The sequence below is a fragment of the Canis lupus genome, chromosome 3 (assembly GCF_048164855.1).
Source record: "Canis lupus baileyi chromosome 3, mCanLup2.hap1, whole genome shotgun sequence".
Taxonomy (NCBI): Eukaryota; Metazoa; Chordata; class Mammalia; order Carnivora; family Canidae; genus Canis; species Canis lupus.
Window position 1 is genome coordinate 64,078,392 of NC_132840.1, and position 22,318 is coordinate 64,100,709.

The 22,318-nt window shown below is 38.8% G+C and overlaps 1 protein-coding gene across 3 annotated transcripts in view; it reads right to left on the reverse strand.

Annotated features, from left to right (window-relative positions):
* Nucleotides 1-22,318, reverse strand: part of CWF19L2 (CWF19 like cell cycle control factor 2) — a 145,738-nt gene that overhangs the window by 19,028 nt on the left and 104,392 nt on the right. For 2 of the 3 annotated variants that reach the window (XM_072821810.1, XM_072821812.1), the window contains exon 13: nucleotides 1,611-1,823. The exons of the other annotated variant lie outside the window; for it this stretch is intronic. In XM_072821810.1, coding sequence (XP_072677911.1) covers nucleotides 1,611-1,823 — 213 coding nt within the window. The remainder of the gene's footprint in view (nucleotides 1-1,610; nucleotides 1,824-22,318) is intronic. 3 annotated transcript variants of the gene reach the window in all.

The following is a 22,318-nucleotide window of genomic DNA, read 5'->3' on the forward strand; positions in this document are numbered from 1 at the left end:
CACAAGTGCACAAGCAATGCCCACTTCAGGATGCAGCCTACACAGCAGAAAGCTGGCAGGAGGTCATACACTGGCACTGTCTGCCCCACACGCCCACTCCCAGACACAGCCAGTCCCCAGCACCGGGGATGGGAATAACCCCAACTTTCTCCTCAAGCACAGCAGGAAACATTTAGTGTTACTTCATGTTCAATCTGTTCTTACACTTTTAAAAGATGGGGAATGGATGAAGATAAATGAAATATTTATAATGTTGTAACTACAAAAATGTATTACTGCTTATGTAAAGGTCTGCGAGGTAACTTAGACAATACAAGTTACTAGTTCTGGTGGTTTTTATTTTAATTGAATAAATTATAAATGGAATTTTCACATTTACCTTTTTGAGAAAGTTTGGAAGGAAAGAAAGACAAAGAAGGGTAAGGAAGTAAATTAAAGAAACCAAAATACAAAAGCGGTAGGTTGATAGTCTTTAACAATCTACACATACTAAAGACTAGAATCCAAATGGAAAAGCCCCTGCCAGCTGTTTGGCTCACAGGGGGTGTATCTCCTGTGCTCACAAGAAACAAATTAACAAACACACGTACATGCAATGCCCAAATTGCCAGCTCCTGATTGAGCCTTCATCCATTCACTTCTGCTCCCACTCCACTCCAGCTACCCTGGCCTTTCCATTCCAGAATGCCACCTCCTTCCCTCCTCGGGGTTCTTCTCTCACTGACACCCCTTCCCAAAACAGGAGTCACCATCTCAAAAAATCCAGTCACTTCATCCCATTTTCCTGCTTTATCTGCTTTAGGACAACACTTTCCTCAATCAGGACAATTGTTAGTGTTTCTTTTCTTCCCTATTTTACTACAACACAAGCTCTGCAAGCACATCTGAGTCTGCTTTTCCCCAGAACTATTAGGGTCTGGTATATTGGGAACACAGTAATTCCTCACTAGTAAGAATTAAGTCGTCAAATATTTACTGAAATGAGTGACTACAAACACATACTGTCTATATACAATGGGATATATGTTTGGTAAACAACAGGATTCATGCTTGGTGGACGATGATGACTAGTTACCTCTGCCCTCACAGAACTTACTGATGATAAGTAAGTCCCTTATTGAGAGGGACTCAATAAATGAGTAAAATACAGTAAAATTTTGCAAATTATGAGATAGTCTGTAAAGAAACAAATAGGTTCTATGAGAAAGTAAGGGAAGAAACAGAAACTACTTTAGACTGAGTATTTCTGAAGTGGTTTTATTACCAAGAATCAAGTGCCAACCATGGAAATAAGGTCATGCCACTGATACATGGCCGAGCCAGAACTGGAGTCCTGGTGGTCCAGCCCAGCCACAAAGTGCAGGGCCTTTGGCATCACCCAATGCTTCTTCTCTGACAGAAGAATCACACAAAATTTGAGCTTTGTGTCACCTAAATATTTACACTCGCTCTAGAGAAGATTCTAAGAATCATGGGAAGTTAGAAAAGAAAAATACTTAAAACACAGAATAAGGGAAGCACAGATTAGAATGCTGTAAGAGTCTGAAGAAAGAGGCAAATCTGCACAAAGCGTATCATTTCCTCAGGGCAATAAACGTTCTGTTTCATACCTTAACACCTATGGCAACGATAAGGTGCTTGGGAAACTGAGAGCTGTCAAAACAATACAGACATTTCTCCATTTGTGCAGCCAAACTCTGGTGCTCGGCAATTGCTTTCCTTCTCTGGTTCTCTTCCTCTTCACCAGAACGTTCTCTCTCAGCTGCTTTGGAGACAAACATGTCATCTAGAGTGTAATAGTCTCCATCTGTTTTTCCCATAAACTGAAAAACCAAAATAACAGGAGTGGGGAGAAGGCTGTGGTTAACATATTACTGTACTGTAGTGACTGAAGTCATATCTGTAAGCTCTATGGTAAAACTTTTAAACTAAAAAAAAAAAAAGAAAAGAAAAAAATAAAGAAAGAAAAACATGATTAAAAATTTAAGCTTGATTTTCAAGGTCAATCAAACCTCATCAACAACATCATCATCACAGCTAATGTTTGCTGAGTATCTACCATGTACAATTTTATGCGATTGTTTTATACTCCCATGAGAAAAAGACATGATCATTTCTATTTAATAGATAAAGAAATTGAATCACAGAGAAGTTAAGAACTACCTTCATTTTTAAATTAGCATATGCTCCATAGAGAATATAAATAAACATTTTTCAACTGTATCTCCAGGTGGCTTCTCCTTACCTCTCCAAACACAACTGTAGTCAGAGTCATTCTTTTAAAACAAAAATTTTATTTACTTATTTTATTTATGTCTTCAGAGAACTCCACATTGTGTAAAGGATCAAGTTCAGACTCTGGTCTGCCTACTAAATCACATACACAGACAAGCATAGAGGTCAACAGTTTGGACTCTTTCGTCAGAATGACCGTGGGAGAGTTCTAGCTCCTGTGTGTATTAGCCTTGGGCAAGTTATGTACCTCTCTGTGCTCCCCACATGTTTTACCTCCTCCTTTCACAATGGTTGTAACAATACTATCTACCTGATAGGTTATCTTGCTTAATCCCCACAACACATGCCTGCACAGTAAGGAGTCACAAATGTGAGCCAACATGACCATTACAATCCTCCTCATAATGATTACATCCCCACTTAAACTTTATGCTCTGGTCATCATCCTGTTTTCAGTCCCCAAAAGTACTGCTACCTTCAGGCTTTGCACATCCTGCTCCTGACCAATTCTACCCTCAATTTTGCCATTCTACTCCCAGTTGTTTTCCAGTCTGAGGCTTACATGTAGTTGTCACCTCCGAAAAAAGGACTTTCCTGGATCTCCCAAGATCCTCTGGTACTGTTCACCAGGTTCATGAGGAGCACATTATATCATAACTGCTCATTACCTTGTGTTTTTCTTCCATTAGACTAAGTTCTAAGTACCAAAAGAGAAGTACCATCAACAGGACCTAACGGTATTGAAATTTATGCACCTAATTATTGAGTTTCAAAGTATATGAAGCAAAGACTTGATAGAAATGCAGAAGGAATACACAAATCCACAATGGCAGTCAGAGATTTAAATACCCCCTTCTCAATAACTGAAAGAACAAGGAGAAAATCATTAGGTTCAGAAGATCTGAATAAACTATCAACAAAGTTGACCTAACATTGACAGAAATTCTATCAAACATCAGCAGAATCCACATCTTCTTAGGAGCACAGAGAACATTTACTAAGGGATGATATTCTTGATCATAACGCAAGTCCTCATAAATTGTAAAGAATTCAGGTAATGTAAAGTATATAAAGACAATGGAACTAAATTAGAAATCACAAAAGAAACACATCTGGAAAACTGCCAAGTATTTGAAAATTACACAGCCCAGTTCCAAATAACCCATGTATCTATCAAATAAATAAATAAGAAAATCAGAAAGTATTTTGAAGTGCAATAAAATACAGGCAAATTTATGGGATGTTGCTAGAACAGTACTTAGAAGGACAATTACAGCACCAAACACTTATGTGAGAAAACAAGAGAGGCCCCAAAGCAATGATGTCAACATCCACCTTCAAGTAAAAAAAAAAAAAAAAAAAAAAAAAAAGAATAAAATGTCATTACTGATAGAACCAGGTAAAAATCAGAAACCAGATAATAATTATTAGTAGTAATGTGTCTCTCTGAGCACATCAGTGTCTTTGTCTATAATTTATTTTTTTCTTCTATTTTTCTCCATATTAATCCTCATATATATGAATGTCTGCATTCTTTCATGTTTGTCTATTTATATGAACTGCCCAGATTTACAATTATTTTACCTTCAGACCTTTATCTCAACCATAACACATTACATTTTTAAAAATATCACAGTCACTAATTATTTTCATAAGAGTGACAAACCACGTGCTAGGTACTAACAGAAACCTTATGTAAATTACTCTCTCATCCAAACATCTCTACAACTTAGAAATTGTCATCCTCTAAATCTAACATGTAATTGTTAGATTTAAAAAATCATAGCTATTATGAGACAGAAGCAGGAATTCACCACAGGTATATATGACTGTAAAAATGAAGAGTATATGACATACAGTGAGCCTTTCTAAAAAATCCATCTTTAAAAGACAGAAAGGGGGATGCCTGGGTGGCTCAGTCGGTTAAGGGTCTGCCTTCAGCTCAGGTCATGATCTCAGGGTCCTGGGATTGAGCCCTGCATGGAGGCTCCCTGCTCAGCGGGAAACATGCTTCTCCCTCTCCCTCTGCCTGCCGCTCCCCCTGCTTGTGCTCTTTCTTTCTACCAAACAAGTAAAATCTTTTTTAAAAATAAATTAAAAAATAAAGGATAAAAAGGGTGTAATTTAAATATAGTCTACGAAGCAGCATAGAGAAATAGGGAAAAAAAACAAATAAACCTTAAATTTCATCTAGAATAAATACACCCAACTGAGTGAAGGTGCTTACCAGAGAACAGACATAAATACAGTGGGTATTTATCTTTTCTAAAGTATATCAGTAGGAGAATATGTACTTCCACATGTACCTGGTGCCTCAAATGACATATTGTTATAAAAACGCTGTTATTAAAAACCAGTTCATGAGTGATCAGGGATTATAATCAACTCAAGTCAAATCTTTTCTATATGGAAGACAGTACTTCTATTCTTTAAGTCTATGTTCCACAGATGTTGTCAAACTTCTCTGATTTATTCATAGTTTTGAATTAAATAGAGTACAGTCTTGCCTCTTAAATCTGCATAATTCTTCAAATACAAAATTGATTTTTCAACACAACTACAATTTCCCTCTCCTATACCCTCTAATTATTTGAATTTTTCCCATTATGTTCTATTTGGACTTTGATCCTAAGTGCTTTTAATTTATTAACCATGTACACATCTTCTGTGACCTTCAGGACAGCATCTTCCTATATTTGACAACATAAAATGTTTTCATGCATTGAATGTTAACAGAGTGGAGAAGTGAGTCTATGAAGGGGAAAAAGCAAAAACTTTCTGGCAGAAAGGAGATGAAGAAAGAAAAGAGAATGAAAATAAGACTCTTCATTATTTAGGTAGAATCCTAAAGAAAGCTGATGGAATGGACAAGCTCAAGTTCATACACCATGAATTTTAAAATTCTGAGAATCTCTTTTTCAAACAAATCAGGAAAATGTGGTAAAATTACCACAATAAGAGACATAAAAGGAGGAAGATCATCAAAAGTAATCTACAGATTCAACACAATGCCTATCAAAATCCCAATGTTTTCTGCAGAAATAGAAAAATCCATCATAAAATTCATATTGGATGGATCTCGAGGAACTAAAAACAGATAAAACAATCTTAAAAATGAGCAAAAGTTGAGGTCTCACACTTCCTGAATTTAAAACTTACTTCAAAGTGACAAGAACCAAAACAGCATAACACATCATAAAGATGGACACTCAGCCTAGATATAAGCTCTCTCATAAATGGTCAAAATATTCTCAACAAGAATGCCAAGACCACTGAAAGGGGAAATGACAGTCTCTTAAACAAATGGTATTGGGAAAACTGGATAATTATATGGCAAAAAAAAAAAAAAAAGTTGAATCCTTAATTTATACCATATATAAAAATTAACTCAAAACAGGTCTCAGACTTAAACCTAAAAAGTAAAACTCTAAAACTCTTGGAAGAAATCATAGAGGACAGCTTCCTGACATTAAATTCAGTAATGATTTATTGGTTATGGCAACAAAAGCACAGGCAACAAAAATAAAATAGATAACCTGGACTTCATCAAACTCAAAGATTTTGTTTTTGTTTTTGTTTTTTAATTTTTATTTATTTTTTTTTAATTTATGATGGTCACAGAGAGAGAGAGAGAGAGAGAGAGGCAGAGACATAGGCAGAGGGAGAAGCAGGCTCCATGCACCGGGAGCCTGACGTGGGATTCGATCCCGGGTCTCCAGGATCGCGCCCTGGGCCAAAGGCAGGCGCTAAACCGCTGCGCCACCCAGGGATCCCAAACTCAAAGATTTTGGTGCACCAATGGATACTGTCAACAGAGTGAAAAGGCAGCCCACAGAATAGGAGGAAATCTTTGCAAATCATGTATCCAAAATATATAAAGAAAAAAAAAAAACAAAATATATAAAGAATTTCTACAATGCAATAACAAAAAACTAAAAACACAAAAACAAGCAACCTTATTTAAAACTAGACAAAAAATAATAATAATAAAAAATAAAACTAGACAAAGGTTCTGAGGCAGACATTTCTCCAAGGGTACAGAAATGTCTAGAAATGCCCAATTGGCACAGAGAAATACAAATCAAATCTACAATGAAATTACCACTTGAGGCTCAGGAGATGGTCAAAATGCAAGATTCAGATAATAATAAGTGTTGACAAGGATAGAGAAATCAGAACCTTCACACAATGTTGGTGGAAATGTGACATGGCACAGTTTCTTTGGAAAACAGTCTGGTAGTTCTCAAACAAATATAGACTAACAAATAACAATTAAACATATGGGTTACCATATGACCTGATAATTCCACTTCCGGATATACGCCCAAGAGAAATGAAAACATATGTCTAACAAAAAGCTTACATAAATCTTTATGATAGGCAATATTAATCATAACAGCCAAAGACAGACAATCCCAATGCCCACCAACTGACGAACAGATCAACAAAATGTGTGAAATCTCCACAACACAGTATTAGGAGGCTACAAAAAAGAAATGAAGCACAGTCGCCTGCTACAACAGGAGCTTGTAAAAACATCATGCTAAGTCAAAGACACCGATCACAAAAACTGACGATCCTATAAGTGAAATCCAGATCAGGGAAATCTGCAAAGAGAGAAAATACATCTGTGGGTCTCTTTAGGGTGGGGATCGAAGGGGCTGAAAGAGTTGGCGGGGAACAGCTAAAGGTTACATGGTTCCTTCCTGAGGTGATAAAAATGTTCTGAAATTGATGGTGGTAATGGTTACACATATCTGTAAGTATGCTAAAAGCCACTGAATTGTACACTTTAAATGGATGAATTGTATGCCATAATGAATTATATCTCAGTAAAAGCTAGTAAATAAAAAATTAACATTACCCAAAGAGACATAAGGCCTTTGCCCTCTGTCTCCTGAAGGAAATCCTGAAACCCTGGGAAAGTCCTGCCTGATAAGACTGGCTTTGTTTGCCTGGGGGCCCTGTGTCACACCAGATAGTCTATGCTAACAATGGTGCAGGCCTGGGGCCAGCCAGGATCAGCTCCACCTCAGGAGTAGCTGGAAATGAAAGTCATTCTCACATAAACCAAGTCTACATGACCAAAACCCACTAAAAACCCTGCACGTTCAGGCTCAGGCTCAGGCTCAGGTAAGCTTCCATAGTGGAGATCCTCTGTGCATATTTCACACGTCAGTGCTAGAAGAAGTTGGTGCTGTCCACCACTCACTAGGAGAAGACAAACAGAAGCCTGACGCTTGGAAGCTCCTACACTCAGCTCTAGGCGCCTCTTCCCTGGGCTGACTTCATACCTGCATTCCTTCACTGTAATCAACTTTAAGTGTGAGTATAACAGCTTTGGGCGAATTTTGTGACTTCTCATAGCAAAATACCAAACCAAAGGGTGGCCTTGGGGATCCCTGAACTTGAACTGGTGTCTGAAGCGAAGGTGCTCTTGGGGAGTCTAACATGGTGGATACATAATAGCCAAATGCAACATACAAATACAGTCAGGGAAGGCAAGGTGGTGGAAGAGTAGGGTCCCCAAGTCACCTGTCCCCACCAACTTACATAGATAACTTTCAAATCATCCTGAAAGCCCACGAATTTGGCCTGAGATTTAAAGAGAGAACAGCTGAAATGCTACAGATAGAAGAGTTTGCGTTTCTAACAAGGTAGGAAGATGGGAAAAAAAGGAAGGGAAGGAAGGGAAGGAAGGAAGGGAGAGCAAGAGAGCGAGAGAAAGAAAGAAAGAAAGAAAAGAAAGAAAAGAAAAGAAAAGAGAAAGAAAGAAAGAAAGAAAGAAAAAGAAAGAAAGAAAGAAAGAAAGAAAGAAAGAAAGAAAGAAAGAAAGAAAGAAAGAAAGAAAGAAGAAAGAAAGAGAGAGAAAGATTCGATGGGGGGAAGAAAAGAAGAAAAAAAGAAAGAAAAAGAAAGAAAGAAAGAAAGAAAGAAAGAAAGAAAGAAAGAAAGAAAGAAAGAAAAGAAAAGAAAAGAAAAGAAAAGAAAAGAAAAGAAAAGAAAAGAAAAGAAAAGAAAAGAAGAAAGGAAGGAAGGAAGGAAGGAAGGAAGGAAGGAAGGAAGGAAGGAAGGAAGAAAGAGAGAGAGAGAGAAAGAAAGAAAGAAAGAAAGAAAGAAAGAAAGAAAGAAAGAAAGAAAGAAAGAGAAAGATTCGACGGAGGGGAAGGGCCCCTGCGAGGAGCCGGGCTAAGCCTGGGCGGCCAAAACCTCCAAGACGGAAAAGCCCAGCCCCAGAGAAGCGGGAACTTTAAAAATCCACACCACATTCTTCCAGGGCTGGAGACCTGGCCACCACCAGTGGGGTTCTTCCTCCTGGTGTCACCCTGCGCCTGGGAGGGTCAGGGATGCCAGGGAACAGGGGGCTCACAAGAAAAACAGCTCCCACTGAGCCCAGCGACTGGCAGGGGCGGGGCAGCTCCCCCAGGTGCACACACCTGAGAATCAGCACAGCAGCCCCTCCCCCAGAAGACTACCTGGAAAGACAGAGGAAAAGCAAGTTCTTGAACCAGCAGCGCTGAAAAGCTCCAGGGGAAGTCGAGGGATTTACAGTATATAGAACGAGAGGATTCCCTTCTTTGTTTTTTGTTTTTGTTTTTGTTTGTTTACCTAGTACAACTCGTTTTTAGACACTGCACTGAGCAAAATGACTAGAGGGAAGAACTCACCACAAAAGAAAGAATCAGAAACAGTACTCTCTTCCACAGAGTGACAGGATTCGGATTATAATTTGATGTCAGAAAGCAAATTCAGAAGCACAATTATAAAGCTACTAGTGGCTCTGGAAAAAAGCATAAAGGATTCAAGAGACTTCATGATTGCAGAATTAAGATCTAACCAGGCCAAAATGAATAATCAATTAAATGAGATGCAATCCAAACGAGAGGTCCAAACTTAATGAGGTAGAAGAAAGAGTGAGTGACATAGAAGACAAGTTGATGGCAAGGAAGGAAGCTGAGGAAAAAAGAGAAAAACAATTAAAAGATCACGAGGAAAAGTTAAGGGAAATAAATGACAACCTCCGAAGGAAAAATCTATGTTTAATTGAGGTTCCAGAGGGTGCTGAAAGGGACAGAGGACCAGAAAGCATACTTGAACAAATCATAGCTAAAAACGTTCTTAACTTGGGGAGGGAAACAGGCATTCAGATCCAGGAGATAGAGAAATTCCCCCCTAAAATCAATAAAAAATGTTCAACACCTCAACATTTAATACTGAAAATTGCAAATTCCAAAGATAAAGAGAAAATCCTTACACAGCAAGAGACAAGAGATCCCTAACTTATAAGGGGAGAACTGTTAGATTAACAGCCAACCTCTCCTCAGAGACCTGGAAGGCCAGAAAAGGCTGGCAGGATATATTCAGAGTCCTAAACGAGAAGAACATGCAGCCGAGAATACTCTATCCAGCGAGGCTCTCATTCAGAATAGAAGGAGAGATAAAGAGCTTCCAGGATAGGCAGAAACTGAAAGAATATGTGACCACCAAACCAGCTCTGCAAGAAATATTAAGGGGGACTCCGTAAAAGAAAGAGGAAGTTCAAAGAAATAATTCACAAAAACAGGGACTGAATAGGTATTATGATGACACTAAAATTCCTATCTTTCAATAGTTACTCTGAATGTGAATGGGCTTAATGATCCTATCAAAAGACGCAGAGTTGTTGGACTGGATTAAAAAAGCAAGACACATCTATTTGCTGTCTACAAGAGACTTATTTTAGGCCTAAGGACACCTCCAGCCTGAAAATGAAAGGTCGGAGAACCATTTACCATTTAAATGGTCCTCAAAAGAAAGCTGAGGTAGCAATCCTTATATCAGGTAAAGTTTAGCCCAAAGACTGTAGTAAGAGATAAAGAGGGACACTATATCAGGCTTAAAGGATCTATCTAACAAGAGCACCTAACAATCATGAATATTTATGCCCCTAATGTGGGAGCTGCCAAGTATATCAATCAATTAATAACCAAAGTAAAGACATATTTAGATAATACATTTATACTGGAAGACTTCAACACAGCGCTTTCTGCAAATGACAGATCTTCTAAGCACAACATCTCCAAAGAAACAAGAGCTTTAAATGATACACTGGACCAGATGGATTTAACAGATATTTACAGAACTTTGCATCCAAACGCAACTGAATACACATTCTTCTCAAGTGCACATGGAACTTTCTCCAGAATAGACCACATGCTGGGTCACAAATCAGGTCTTAACCAATACCAAAACATTGAGATTGTCCCCTGTATAGTTTCAGACCATAATGCTTTGAAACTAGAACTGAATCACTGGAAGAAATTTGGAAGAAACTCAAATACGTGGAGGTTAAAGAGCATCCTGCTAAAAGATGAAAGGGTCAACCAATAAATTAGACAAGAATTAAAAAGATTCATGGAAACTAATGAGAATGAAGATACAACCATTCAAAGTCTTTGGTATATAGCAAAAGCAGTCCTCAGAGGGAATTACACTGCAATACAAGCATCCCTCAAAAAACTGGAAAAAAACTCAAATACACAAGCTAACCTTGCACCTTAAGGAACTGGAGAAAGAACAGCAAATAAAATCCACATCCAGCAGAAGAAGAGAGTTAATAAAGATTCGAGCAGAACTCAATGAAATAGAGACCAGAAGAACAGTAGAACAGATCAACAAAACCAGGAGTTGGTTCTTTGAAAGAATTAATAAGATAGATAAACCATTAGCCAGCCTTATTAAAAACAAAAGAGAAAAGACTCAAATTAATAAAATCATGAATAAAAAAAGGAGAGATGACAACCAATACCAAGGAAATACAAATGATTTTAAAAATGTATTATGAGCAGCTATATGCCACTAAACTAGGCAATCTAGAAGAAATGGACGTATTTCTGGAAAACCACAAACTACCAAAACTGGAACAGGAAGAAATAGAAAACCTGAACAGGCCAATAACCAGGGAGGAAATTGAAGCAGTCATCAAAAGCCTCCCAAGACACAAAAGTACAGGGCCAGATGGCTTTCCAACGGAATTCTATCAAACATTTAAAGAAGAAACCATACCTTTTCTACTAAAGCTGTTTTGAAAGATAGAAAGGGATGGAATACTTCCAAATTCATTCTATGAGGCCAGCATCACCTTAATTCCAAAACCAAAGACCCCACCAAAAAGGAGAATTATAGACCAATATCCCTGATGAACATGGATGCAAAAATTCTCAACAAGATACTGGCCAATAGGATCCAAAGTACATTAAGAAGATTATTCACCATGACCAAGTGGGATTTATCCCCGGGATGCAAGGTTGGTTCAACACTCATAAAACAATCAACCTGACAGATCATATCAACAAGAGAAAAACCAAGAACCATATGATCCTCTCATTAGATGCAGAGAAAGCATTTGACAAAATACAGCATCCATTCCTGATCAAAACTCTTCAGAGTGTAGGGATAGAGGGAACATTCCTCAGCATTTTAAAAGTCATCTATGAAAAGCCCACAGCAAATATCATTCTCAATGTGGAAACACTGGGAGCCTTTCCCCTAAGATCAGGACCATAACAGGGATGTCCACTCTCACCACTGCTATTCAACATGGTACTAGAAGTCCTCACCTCAGCAATCAGGCAACACAAAGAAATAAAAGGCATTCAAATTGGCAAAGAAGTCAAACTCTTCCTCTTTGCAGATAACATAATACTGTACATAGAAAACCCAAAGACTCCACCCCAAGATTGCTAGAACTCATACAGCAATTCTGCAATGTGGCAGGATACAAAAATCAATGTCCAGAAATCAGTGGTATTTCTATACACTAACAATGAGACTGGAAAAGAGACGTTAAGGAATCAATCCTATTTACAACTGCACCGAAAAGCATAAGACACCTAGGAATAAACCTAACCAAAGAGGTAAAGGATCTATACCCTCAAAACTACAGAACACTTCTGGAAGAATCTGAGGAAGACACAAAGAGATGGAAAAATATTCCATTCTCATAGATTGGAAGAAATGACATTGTGAAAATGTCAATGCTACCCAGGGCAATTTGCACATTTAATGCAATCCCTATCAAAATACCACGGACTTTCTTCAGAGAGTTAGAACAAATAATCTTAAGATTTGTATGGAATCAGAAAAGACCCCAAATAGCCAGGGGAATCTTAAAAAAAGAAAAAAAAAAAAAACAGCTGGGGGCATCACAATGCCAGATTTCAGGTTGTACTACAAGGCTGTGATTATCAAGACAGTGTGGTACTGGCACAAAAACAGACACATAGATCAATGGAACAAAATAGAAAACCCAGAAATGGGCCCTCAACTCTATGGCGAACTAATATTCAATAAAGCAGGAAAGACTATCTACTGGAATAGGGCAGTCTCTTCAATAAATGGTGCTGGGAAAATTGGACAGTCACGTGCTGAAGAATGAAACTGGACCATTCTCTTACACCATACACAAAGATAAACTCAAAATGGATCAAAGATCTAAATGTGAGACAAGATTCCATCAAAATCCTAGAGGAGAACACAAGCAACACCCTTTTGAACTTGGCTACAGCAACTTCTTACAAGATATGTCTATGAAGGGAAACAAAAGTAAAAAAGAATTATTGGGACATAAGATAAAAAGCTTCTGCACAGCAAAAGAAACAGTCAACAAAACTTAAAGACAACCTACAGAATGGGAGAAGATATTTGCAAATGACATATCAAATAAAGGGCTACTACCCAAGATCTATAAAGAACTTATGAAACTCAATAGCAAAGAAACAAACTATCCAATCATGAAATGGGCAAAAGACATGTACAGAAATTTCACCAAAGAAGACATAGACATGGCCAACAAGCACATGAGAAAATGCTCTGCATCACTTGCCATCAGGAAAATACAAATCAAAACCACAATGAGATACCACCTCACACCAGCGAGAATGGGGAAAATTAACAAGGCAGGAAACAACAAATGTTGGAGAGGATGTGGAGAAAGGGGAACCTCCTACACTGTTGGTGGGAATGTGAACTGGTGCAGCCACTCTGGAAAACTGTGTGGAGGTTCCTTAAAGAGTTAAAAATAGACCTGCCCTATGACCCAGCAAATTGTACTTTGGGGATCTACCCCAAAGATACAGATGTAGCGAAATGTTTATAGCAGCAATGTCTGCAATATTCAAACTGTGGAAGGAGCCTCGGGATCCATTGACAGATGAATGGATAAAGAAGATGTGGTCTCTATATATAATGGAATATTCCTCAGCCATTAGAACCGACGAATACCCACCATTTGCTTCAACGTCGATGGAACTGGAGGGTATTATGCTGAGTGAAGTAAGTCAATCGGAGAAGGACAAACAGTATATGGTCTCATTCATTTGGGGAATATAAAAAATAGTGAAAGGGATCATAGGGGAAAGGAGAGAAAATGAGTGGGAAATATCAGAGAGGGTGACAGAATATGAGAGACACCCAACTCTGGGAAATGAACAAGGGGTGGTGGTGGAAAGGGAGGTTGGGGGGATGGGGTGACTGGGTGACAAGCATTGAGGGGGCCATTGACGGGATGAGCACTGGGTGTTATATGCTATATGTTGGCAAATTGAACTCCAATGAAAAATAAATACATACATACATACATACATACAAACACAGTCAGATCCTGGATCTCAAAAACAAACAAACAAAAAAAACCAAAAGATCCCAAATACTATAAAAATTTAAATATAGGTTATACATTAACGTTTTTAAAGTAAAGAGATGGTTCTTCATGGTACGCAGGCACCACCCACAAGTGCACAGCCCCAGTCCTCGGGGTCCATACTGGAACAGCCCTGAGACAGTGGTGAAAAGGAAAGCCTCTCAGTAAGAAGAATACTCAGCAGGGCATCTAGTTGTTGGTTCTGCCTGGAAGGAGAGATAGCCAGAGCTACAGGTCCCAACTGATTCCTGAACTCTGGCTAACAGTTTGGGCAGGGATCTGTACAGAACACAGTCAGAGAATCAGCAACCAAGAGGTCTGGGGAAGAAATATGTGGATGGGTCTCTCCAAACTGATATAGAAGAAGAAGACATCTGAGGCTTTGGTGAAAACATTTATGTCACTAGCCCTCCTACCTTGCTCCAAATAAGGTTATGAACAGGGTAGCCAGGCAGGGAAGAAGTTATGTGTGGGCTCAGTATCATGACCCACTAGTTATCAAAGCTGATCTGGCTATCGCCACTGCTGAATATCCAATCTGCCAACAATAGAGATCACCACTGCACCCCTGATATGGCACGACTACTTACAAGGATGGGCCAGCTCTTTGGTTACAGGTTGGGTACACTGGAGGCTGCTTCCATCATGGATGGGGAAGCACCCTGTTCTTACTAGAACAGACACTTGGGATATGGGGGGATTTGCTGTCCTTGCATGCAATACTTTGGCCAAAACTACCATGTCTGGACTTATATCATCCAGGTATCACACACATTCATTCCTGTGACCAAGGAAGTAATTTCACAGCAAATACAATGTGGCCATGAATCCAAGCCCACTGAATTCACAGGTCCAGGCCCACTGCCTTCGTCATGCAACAATGAGCACCAGGCAATGGTCCATCTCCATTTAATTCATCATGTTCCCCAGGATCCTGAGGTAGCTGGCTGATCAGAACTATAAACTGGCCTTTTCTAGACTTAATGAGAAATGCCAGCTGAGTGGCCTCAGGGGCTAGGGCAATGTCCTCCAGGTTGAACCATGTGCTCTAAATAAACACCCAAACTCTAACACTCTCTCTCCCCCCATTGCCAGGATTCACACATCTGGGAATCTAGGGGAAAACAGGAGTAACCCATCTCAGTATTACTGCGTTTGATACACTAGCAAAATTTATGCTTCCTGTCCCCATGACTTCAAGCCATACTGGTACACAGGCCTTAGTTCCAGAGGGACTAATATCTCTACCAAGGGACACAACAGAGACTCATTGCACTTGACACCTAGACTGCCACTCGGCTGCTCTGGCTCCTCATTCCATCCAATCATCCATCCTTTTTTGCCAAAAGGCAAAAAAGGTAGTTACTACAAGTGGTTGGAATGACGGATTCTGACTAAAGGCAGACTGGGTTGGCACTATGTAACAGAGGCAAGGGGGTGTGTGACTTGTAAGAGAGCTTTTAGGGCAAATCTTGGTACTCTCACAGCCCGGGAATGAAATCAATGATCAACTACAACTCGAATGAAGGCAGGGCCACTAACAAATGAAGGTTTGGGTCCACCCTGCCAGGCAAGGAACCACAACTGGCTGAATTGTACTGATGGATAAAAGGAATGTGGAGCATGTAGCGCAGCAGAGCAGCTGTAAAGGTGAGCTAAAACCACACAACCAGCTTCAGAAATTAATACTGTAATCACTATAATACCTCTTCACTACTTTGATACATATATATGAATATACATTTAAATATTAACCAGAATTTTTTCTTCTCTTTCCCTCTCTCATCTCTTTACCATCTAACATAAATGTTAAGAGCAGCTTTGTATTCTGTTCTGGAGAAAGGATCATTATGTTTTTGGTTTTAAGTGGGATAACTGTGTCATGTTAGACAGAGACATGACTTCTTTGTTGTTTTCTTTCTTTTTTTTTTTCCAGATAAAACTACTTCTATTATAATAGACACCATATTGCAAGTGCATTTAAAATTAGCAATGCATAACACTTATTTCCTTGACATTTGTCTTCCAAAGAGTTCACAGTGTTTCAGTGTCAGTTGAAACAGGGGAAGAATCTCAGGGAAGAATCCTTCACATAATAATAGGACCATTGGTATTAATGTCTCTCGGTTCTTTCCAAATCCATAAAGATGCATTTTCCTGATGAGTGACTGAGCTGTGAAGAAAGAGATGAGAAACCCTCATCCCTCTGAATTACTTGTGTCAGAATATTTTAACCATAGTACTACGGATAGTAAATTATCCTTTTTTTTTTAATTTTTCTTATTGGTGTTCAATTTAACAACATACAGAATAATCCCCAGTGCCCGTCACCCATTCACTCCCACCCCCCGCCCTCCTCCCCTTCTACCACCCCTAGTTCGTTTCCCAGTTAGCAGTCTTTACGTTCGGTCTCCCTTTCTGATATTTCCCACACATTTCTTCTCCCTTCCCTTATATTCCCTTTCACTATTATTTATATTCCCCAAATGATGAGAACATATAATGTTTGTCCTTCTCCGACTGACTTACTTCACTCAGCATAATACCCTCCAGTTCCATCCACGTTGAAGCAAATGGTGGGTATTTGTCGTTTCTAATGGCTGAGTAATATTCCATTGTATACATAAACCACATCTTCTTTATCCATTCATCTTTCGATGGACACCGAGGCTCCTTCCACAGTTTGGCTATTGTAGCCATTGCTGCTATAAACATCGGGGTGCAGGTGTCCCTGCATTTCATTGCATCTGTATCTTTGGGGTAGATCCCCAACAGTGCAATTGCTGGGTCATAGGGCAGGTCTATTTTTAACTCTTTGAGGAACCTCCACACAGTTTTCCAGAGTGGCTGCACCAGTTCACATTCCCACCAACAGTGTAAGAGGGTTCCCTTTTCTCCGCATCCTCTCCAACGTTTGTTGTTTCCTGCCTTGTTAATTTTCCCCATTCTCGCTGGTGTGAGGTGGTATCTCATTGTGGTTTTGATTTGTGTTTCCCTGATGGCAAGTGATGCAGAGCATTTTCTCATGTGCATGTTGGCCATGTCTATGTCTTCCTCTGTGAGATTTCTCTTCATGTCTTTTGCTCATTTCATGATTGGATTGTTTGTTTCTCTGCTGTTGAGCTTAATAAGTTCTTTATAGATCTTGTAAACTAGCCCTTTATCTGATACGTCATTTGCAAATATCTCCTCCCATTCTGTAGGTTGTCTTTGAGTTTTGTTGACTGTATCCTTTGCTGTGCAAAAGCTTCTTATCTTGATGAAGTACCAATAGTTCATTTTTGCTTTTGTTTCTTTTGCCTTCGTGGATGTATCTTGCAAGAAGTTACTGAGGCCGAGTTCAAAAAGGGTGTTGCCTGTGTTCTCCTCTAGGATTTTGATGGAATCTTGTCTTACATTTAGATCTTTCATCCATTTTGAGTTTATCTTTGTGTATGGTGAAAGAGAGTGGTCTAGTTTCATTCTTCTGCATGTGGATGTCCAATTTTCCCAGCACCATTTATTGAAGAGACTTTCTTCCAATGGATAGTCTTTCCTCCTTTATCGAATATTAGTTGACCATGAAGTTCAGGGTCCACTTCTGGGTTCTCTACTCTGTTCCATTGATCTATGTGTCTGTTTTTGTGCCAGTACCACACTGTCTTGATGACCACAGCTTTGTAATACAACCTGAAATCTGGCATTGTGATGCCCCCAGATATGGTTTTCTTTTTTAAGATTCCCCCGGCTATTCGGGGTCTTTTCTGATTCCACACAAATCTTAAAATCATTTGTTCTAACTCTCTGAAGAAAGTCCATGGCATTTTGATAGGGATTGCATTAAACGTGTATATTGCCCTGGGTAACAATGACATTTCACAATATTAATTCTGCCAATCCATGAGCATGGAATATTTTTCCATCTCTTTGTGTCTTCCTCAATTTCTTTCAGAAGTGTTCTATAGTTTTGAGGGTATAGATCCTTTACATCTTTGGTTAGGTTTATTCCTAGGTATCTTATGCTTTTGGGTGCAATTGTAAATGGGATTGACTCCTTAATTTCTCTTTCTTCAGTCTCATTGTTAGTGTATAGAAATGCCACTGATTTCTGGGCAGTGATTTTGTATCCTGCCATGTTGCCGAATTGCTGTATGAGTACTAGCAATCTTGGGGTGGAGACTTTTGGGTTTTCTATGTAGAGTATCATGTCATCGGCGAAGAGGGAGAGTTTGACTTCTTCTTTGCCAATTTGAATGCCTTTAATGTCTTTTTGTTGTCTGACTGCTGAGGCTAGGACTTCCAGTACTATGTTGAATAGCAGTGGTGAGAGTGGACATCCCTGTCTTGTTCCTGATCTTAGGGGAAAGGCTCCCAGTGCTTCCCCACTGAGAATGATATTTGCTGTGGGCTTTTCGTAGATGGCTTTTAAGATGTTGAGGAATGTTCCCTCTATCCGTACACTCTGAAGAGTTTTGATCAGAAATGGATGCTGTATTTTGTCAAGTGCTTTATCTGCATCTAATGAGAGGATCATATGGTTCTTGGTTTTTCTCTTACTGATATGATGAATCACATTGATTGTTTTACGGGTGTTGAACCAGCCTTGTGTCCCAGGGATAAATCCTACTTGGTCATGGTGAATAATTTTCTTAATGTACTGTTGGATCCTATTGGCCAGTATCTTGTTGAGAATTTTTGCATCCATGTTCATCAGGGATATTGGTCTATAATTCTCCTTTTTGGTGGGGTCTTTGTCTGGTTTTGGAATTAAGGTGATGCTGGCCTCATAGAATGAATTTGGAAGTACTCCATCTCTTTCTATCTTTCCAAACAGCTTTAGGAGAATAGGTATGGTTTCTTCTTTAAACGTTTGATAGAATTCCCCTGGGAAGCCATCTGGCCCTGGACTCTTGTGTCTTGGGAGGTTTTTGATGACTGCTTCAATTTCCTCCCTGGTTATTGGCCTCTTCAGGTTTTCTATTTCTTCCTGTTCCAGTTTTGGTAGTTTGTGGCTTTCCAGGAATGTGTCCATTTCTTCTAGATTGCCTAATTTATTGGCGTATAGCTGTTCATAATATGTTTTTAAAATCGTTTGTATTTCCTAGATGTTGGTAGTGATTTCTCCTTTCTCATTCATGATTTTATTAATTTGAGTCTTCTCTCTCTTCTTTTTAATAAGGCTGGCTAATGGTTTATCTATCTTTTTAATTCTTTCAAAGAACCAACTCCTGGTTCTGTTGATCTGTTCCACAGTTCTTCTGGTCTCAATTTCGTTGAGTTCTGCTCGAATCTTTATTAACTCTCTTCTTCTCCTGGGTGTAGGATCTATTTGCTGTTTTTTCTCTAGCTCCTTTATGTGTAAGGTTAGCTTTTGTATTTGAGTTCTTTCCAGTTTTTGGACATTAAATACATTTTTAGGAGATGCGCCCAAATAAAAAGACATGGACTATGGTTACCGTCAGTCTGACGACTGACATACGCTTACCAGAATTCTCTTTTCTGTGTGTTTCTGGTGGGCGTGGAAAACAGAAATGAAGGAGCCGCCATTTTTGAGCACACACGGTCCACATATCCATAGCTTGCTCACCTCCTACACAACACAGCAGCTAGGTCTGCAACTGCTCCACCATTCCCTCCACCTGCTTGGCATCTCCAAGCTCTGGGCCAGATGTGTGTTCAGCTCCTGGCCTAGTCTACAGGATATCCACTACTAAGGTCAACACGCAATAAGACAAACATGTGTGTCCTGTCCATCCTCGACAGGGCTCCAGTTTGTTCTCACTCCTTCTCTATACTTCCTTTTTCCTTCCCACGTGCTTGCCTTTGGACATAAACACACAAACACGGGAGTCTTCAAAAGATTGCTTACCTAGGTCCCATGCTGCGTAAGTTCAAATCCCTATAAGAAACCCGTGTCTGTGTGTCTTTAGTTAGTTCTCTTTCTCTGATTGAAAAGTGATTCATACAGATTTAACCTTTACAAATAACAGTAACAAGCTGCTTTTTTTTTAACAAGCTGCTTTTGTTCAGAGGCTCTGCTTGTACATTTTTTCAAGAATATTCCAAGATAATATTATTTTTTGACTATCTTTAACCACTGCAAAAACAGTGTAAAGCAGAATATGAAATTCAGATATTTCAAATGAAAATTGTATAATACCATGGTTGAAAATTAACGTAATAATATAATAAAACTACTCCTGCTCCAGCCCACTGTTTCAATGACCAAATCCAATAGTATTATTTTAGTATAGTTCAATCTGAACACAACCAAGCATCTTCCTTCTGTGGTCTTATCCCCTGGCTGCCATGTTATAGAAAAGTCATTCAATTTTGCAATTAGCTTCACTATAAACTCCTAAGCTAAACCAGCTCGTCAACACAATTTTAAAACCTCCCGTTTTTCCACTGTGGCAATTTCAGAAGATCACCATCAAGCCTTGGACATGCCATCAATTTTCCTCTTGCTCTCAGTAGTTGACCTCAAAAATCAGAGGAATTTGCCATTTTCTTATCACCCAACCTACAATCCCCCCACCAAGCAAATACCTGGCTCATTCTTCTTCCCTCCTTCTATACTGGGAGGGCACATGTGCTTCTGTATAAACTAGCCCTGCTGTCCACTGGACCTCAACCCTATTTCATATAGTTTAGATACAATGGGCTCTGCAGTCTGCTTAAATATGGCACTCTGTGACTTCTTCCTCTTCTCCCTCATCATTAGTCTTTTTCTTTCCCTTACCAACAACTCTTCCAAATCAGAATTTAAGTATGTGAGCATGTCAAAGCTTCTTCTATTTTAAACGTTCCTTTGGAACACCTATCACCTTCCATCAGAGTCAAAGCTAAACCTCTGGAATGAATTTTCAAGGGAAGAAAAGAGAGAAGTCAGGATTTTATTAGAAAATGATTGACAGTTGATAATAATGTGAGCGATGTCATATTATGACTGATGTTTAGAATACAATCATTATTATAAACTGGTAGAACAAGTTTTTCTGAACAGTTTAATTTCCAATTAGTTAAGAGTTTTCCATTTAAGCATAAAAACATTTCTTGTTGCAGTCATTTTGAAAGGAAATTTCCCAGAGAGTATTATAAACGTTCCTGCCTTTTAAAACATATTATACAGAACTTAATTTAATATTTTCCTGATAATACAGTACAATTACTAGGACAGTTAATATATATTTTACTTCAGGAATGACCTTCTGGAGGGCTGCTTGCTTCTATGCTAGCTACCTCAACCAATATATCCATGATTTTTTAGTTCTTACTCTCAACCATCTCATTCTTTCCATTCTATATTAAGCTAGCCATCAGTTCTCATTGCTATAAGCATTTCTTCTTATGGTAGTCTGTTTCCTCACTTCTAATTAGCTTTTATTATACTCCAGTTTAAAACTGGACAACCAAGTACATTAGAATTGTATATAATACAAAAGTGGGACTGTAGAGACACTTTCGCTAGGGGATCAATAAATGGTTGTTAAACTTAGAGTAAAAATTAAAAAGCTAGCCTACAATCTCTAAACATCTGATTACTATCAAGAGAAGAGACACAAAATGCCTTTTAAACCCATGACAAATCATAGAAAAAATGATTCATATGCTTGTCTCTTATTTTCTGGTATATGACATCCTAGCTAGAAGAAACTTTCTGAATTCTGTTACTTCTACTACCAATTATCATTTATACATTGCATTATTAGGAATCTAAAATAATCACAATATTTTGTTACAAGAAGAAAATAAGGAAACCAATACTATACATTTTCAAAATTAATTTAAAGTCATTTAAAACCAAAAGACTAACAAGGAATTATTTTTCAAAGTGAAATAAAGCTAATTGGCAAAGACAAAGGAGAACAAGTGATACATAAAGAAAGACAGCATAGGGGTGCTTGGCAGTCAGTTCAGCATCCAACTTCAGCTCAGGTCATGACCCCAGGGTCCTGGGATGCAGCCCTGCTTCAGGCTACACACTTAGTGGGGACCTCTGCTTGAGATTCTCTCTCCCTCTCTCTCTCCCCCTCTGCCCTTTCCCCAGCTCATGCTCTCTCTGTCCCTCAAATAAATTATTAAAAAAAAATAATAATTGAATGTGATGTTAGCCTTCACCTTATACATCCATCCTATGGGAAGTACCACATTACCTACCTCTTTCACAATCAAAAACCACATAGTTCATAAAGAACCAATATTATTATCACCAAGTTTATTGAAAAGAACACTCATCAAAACTTAACTTTATGAAATAACTAGAAGTATACGCACATTTCAGTTATTCATATAACTGTCTTGTACCTACACGACAAAGTCAACAATCTTTTGACGCACTGCCTCCTGAATGAATCATTGTCAGTTTCAGTTGAGAGAAAAATCTCAGATGAAATACATCCTACTTCAGCAACTCAGCTGACA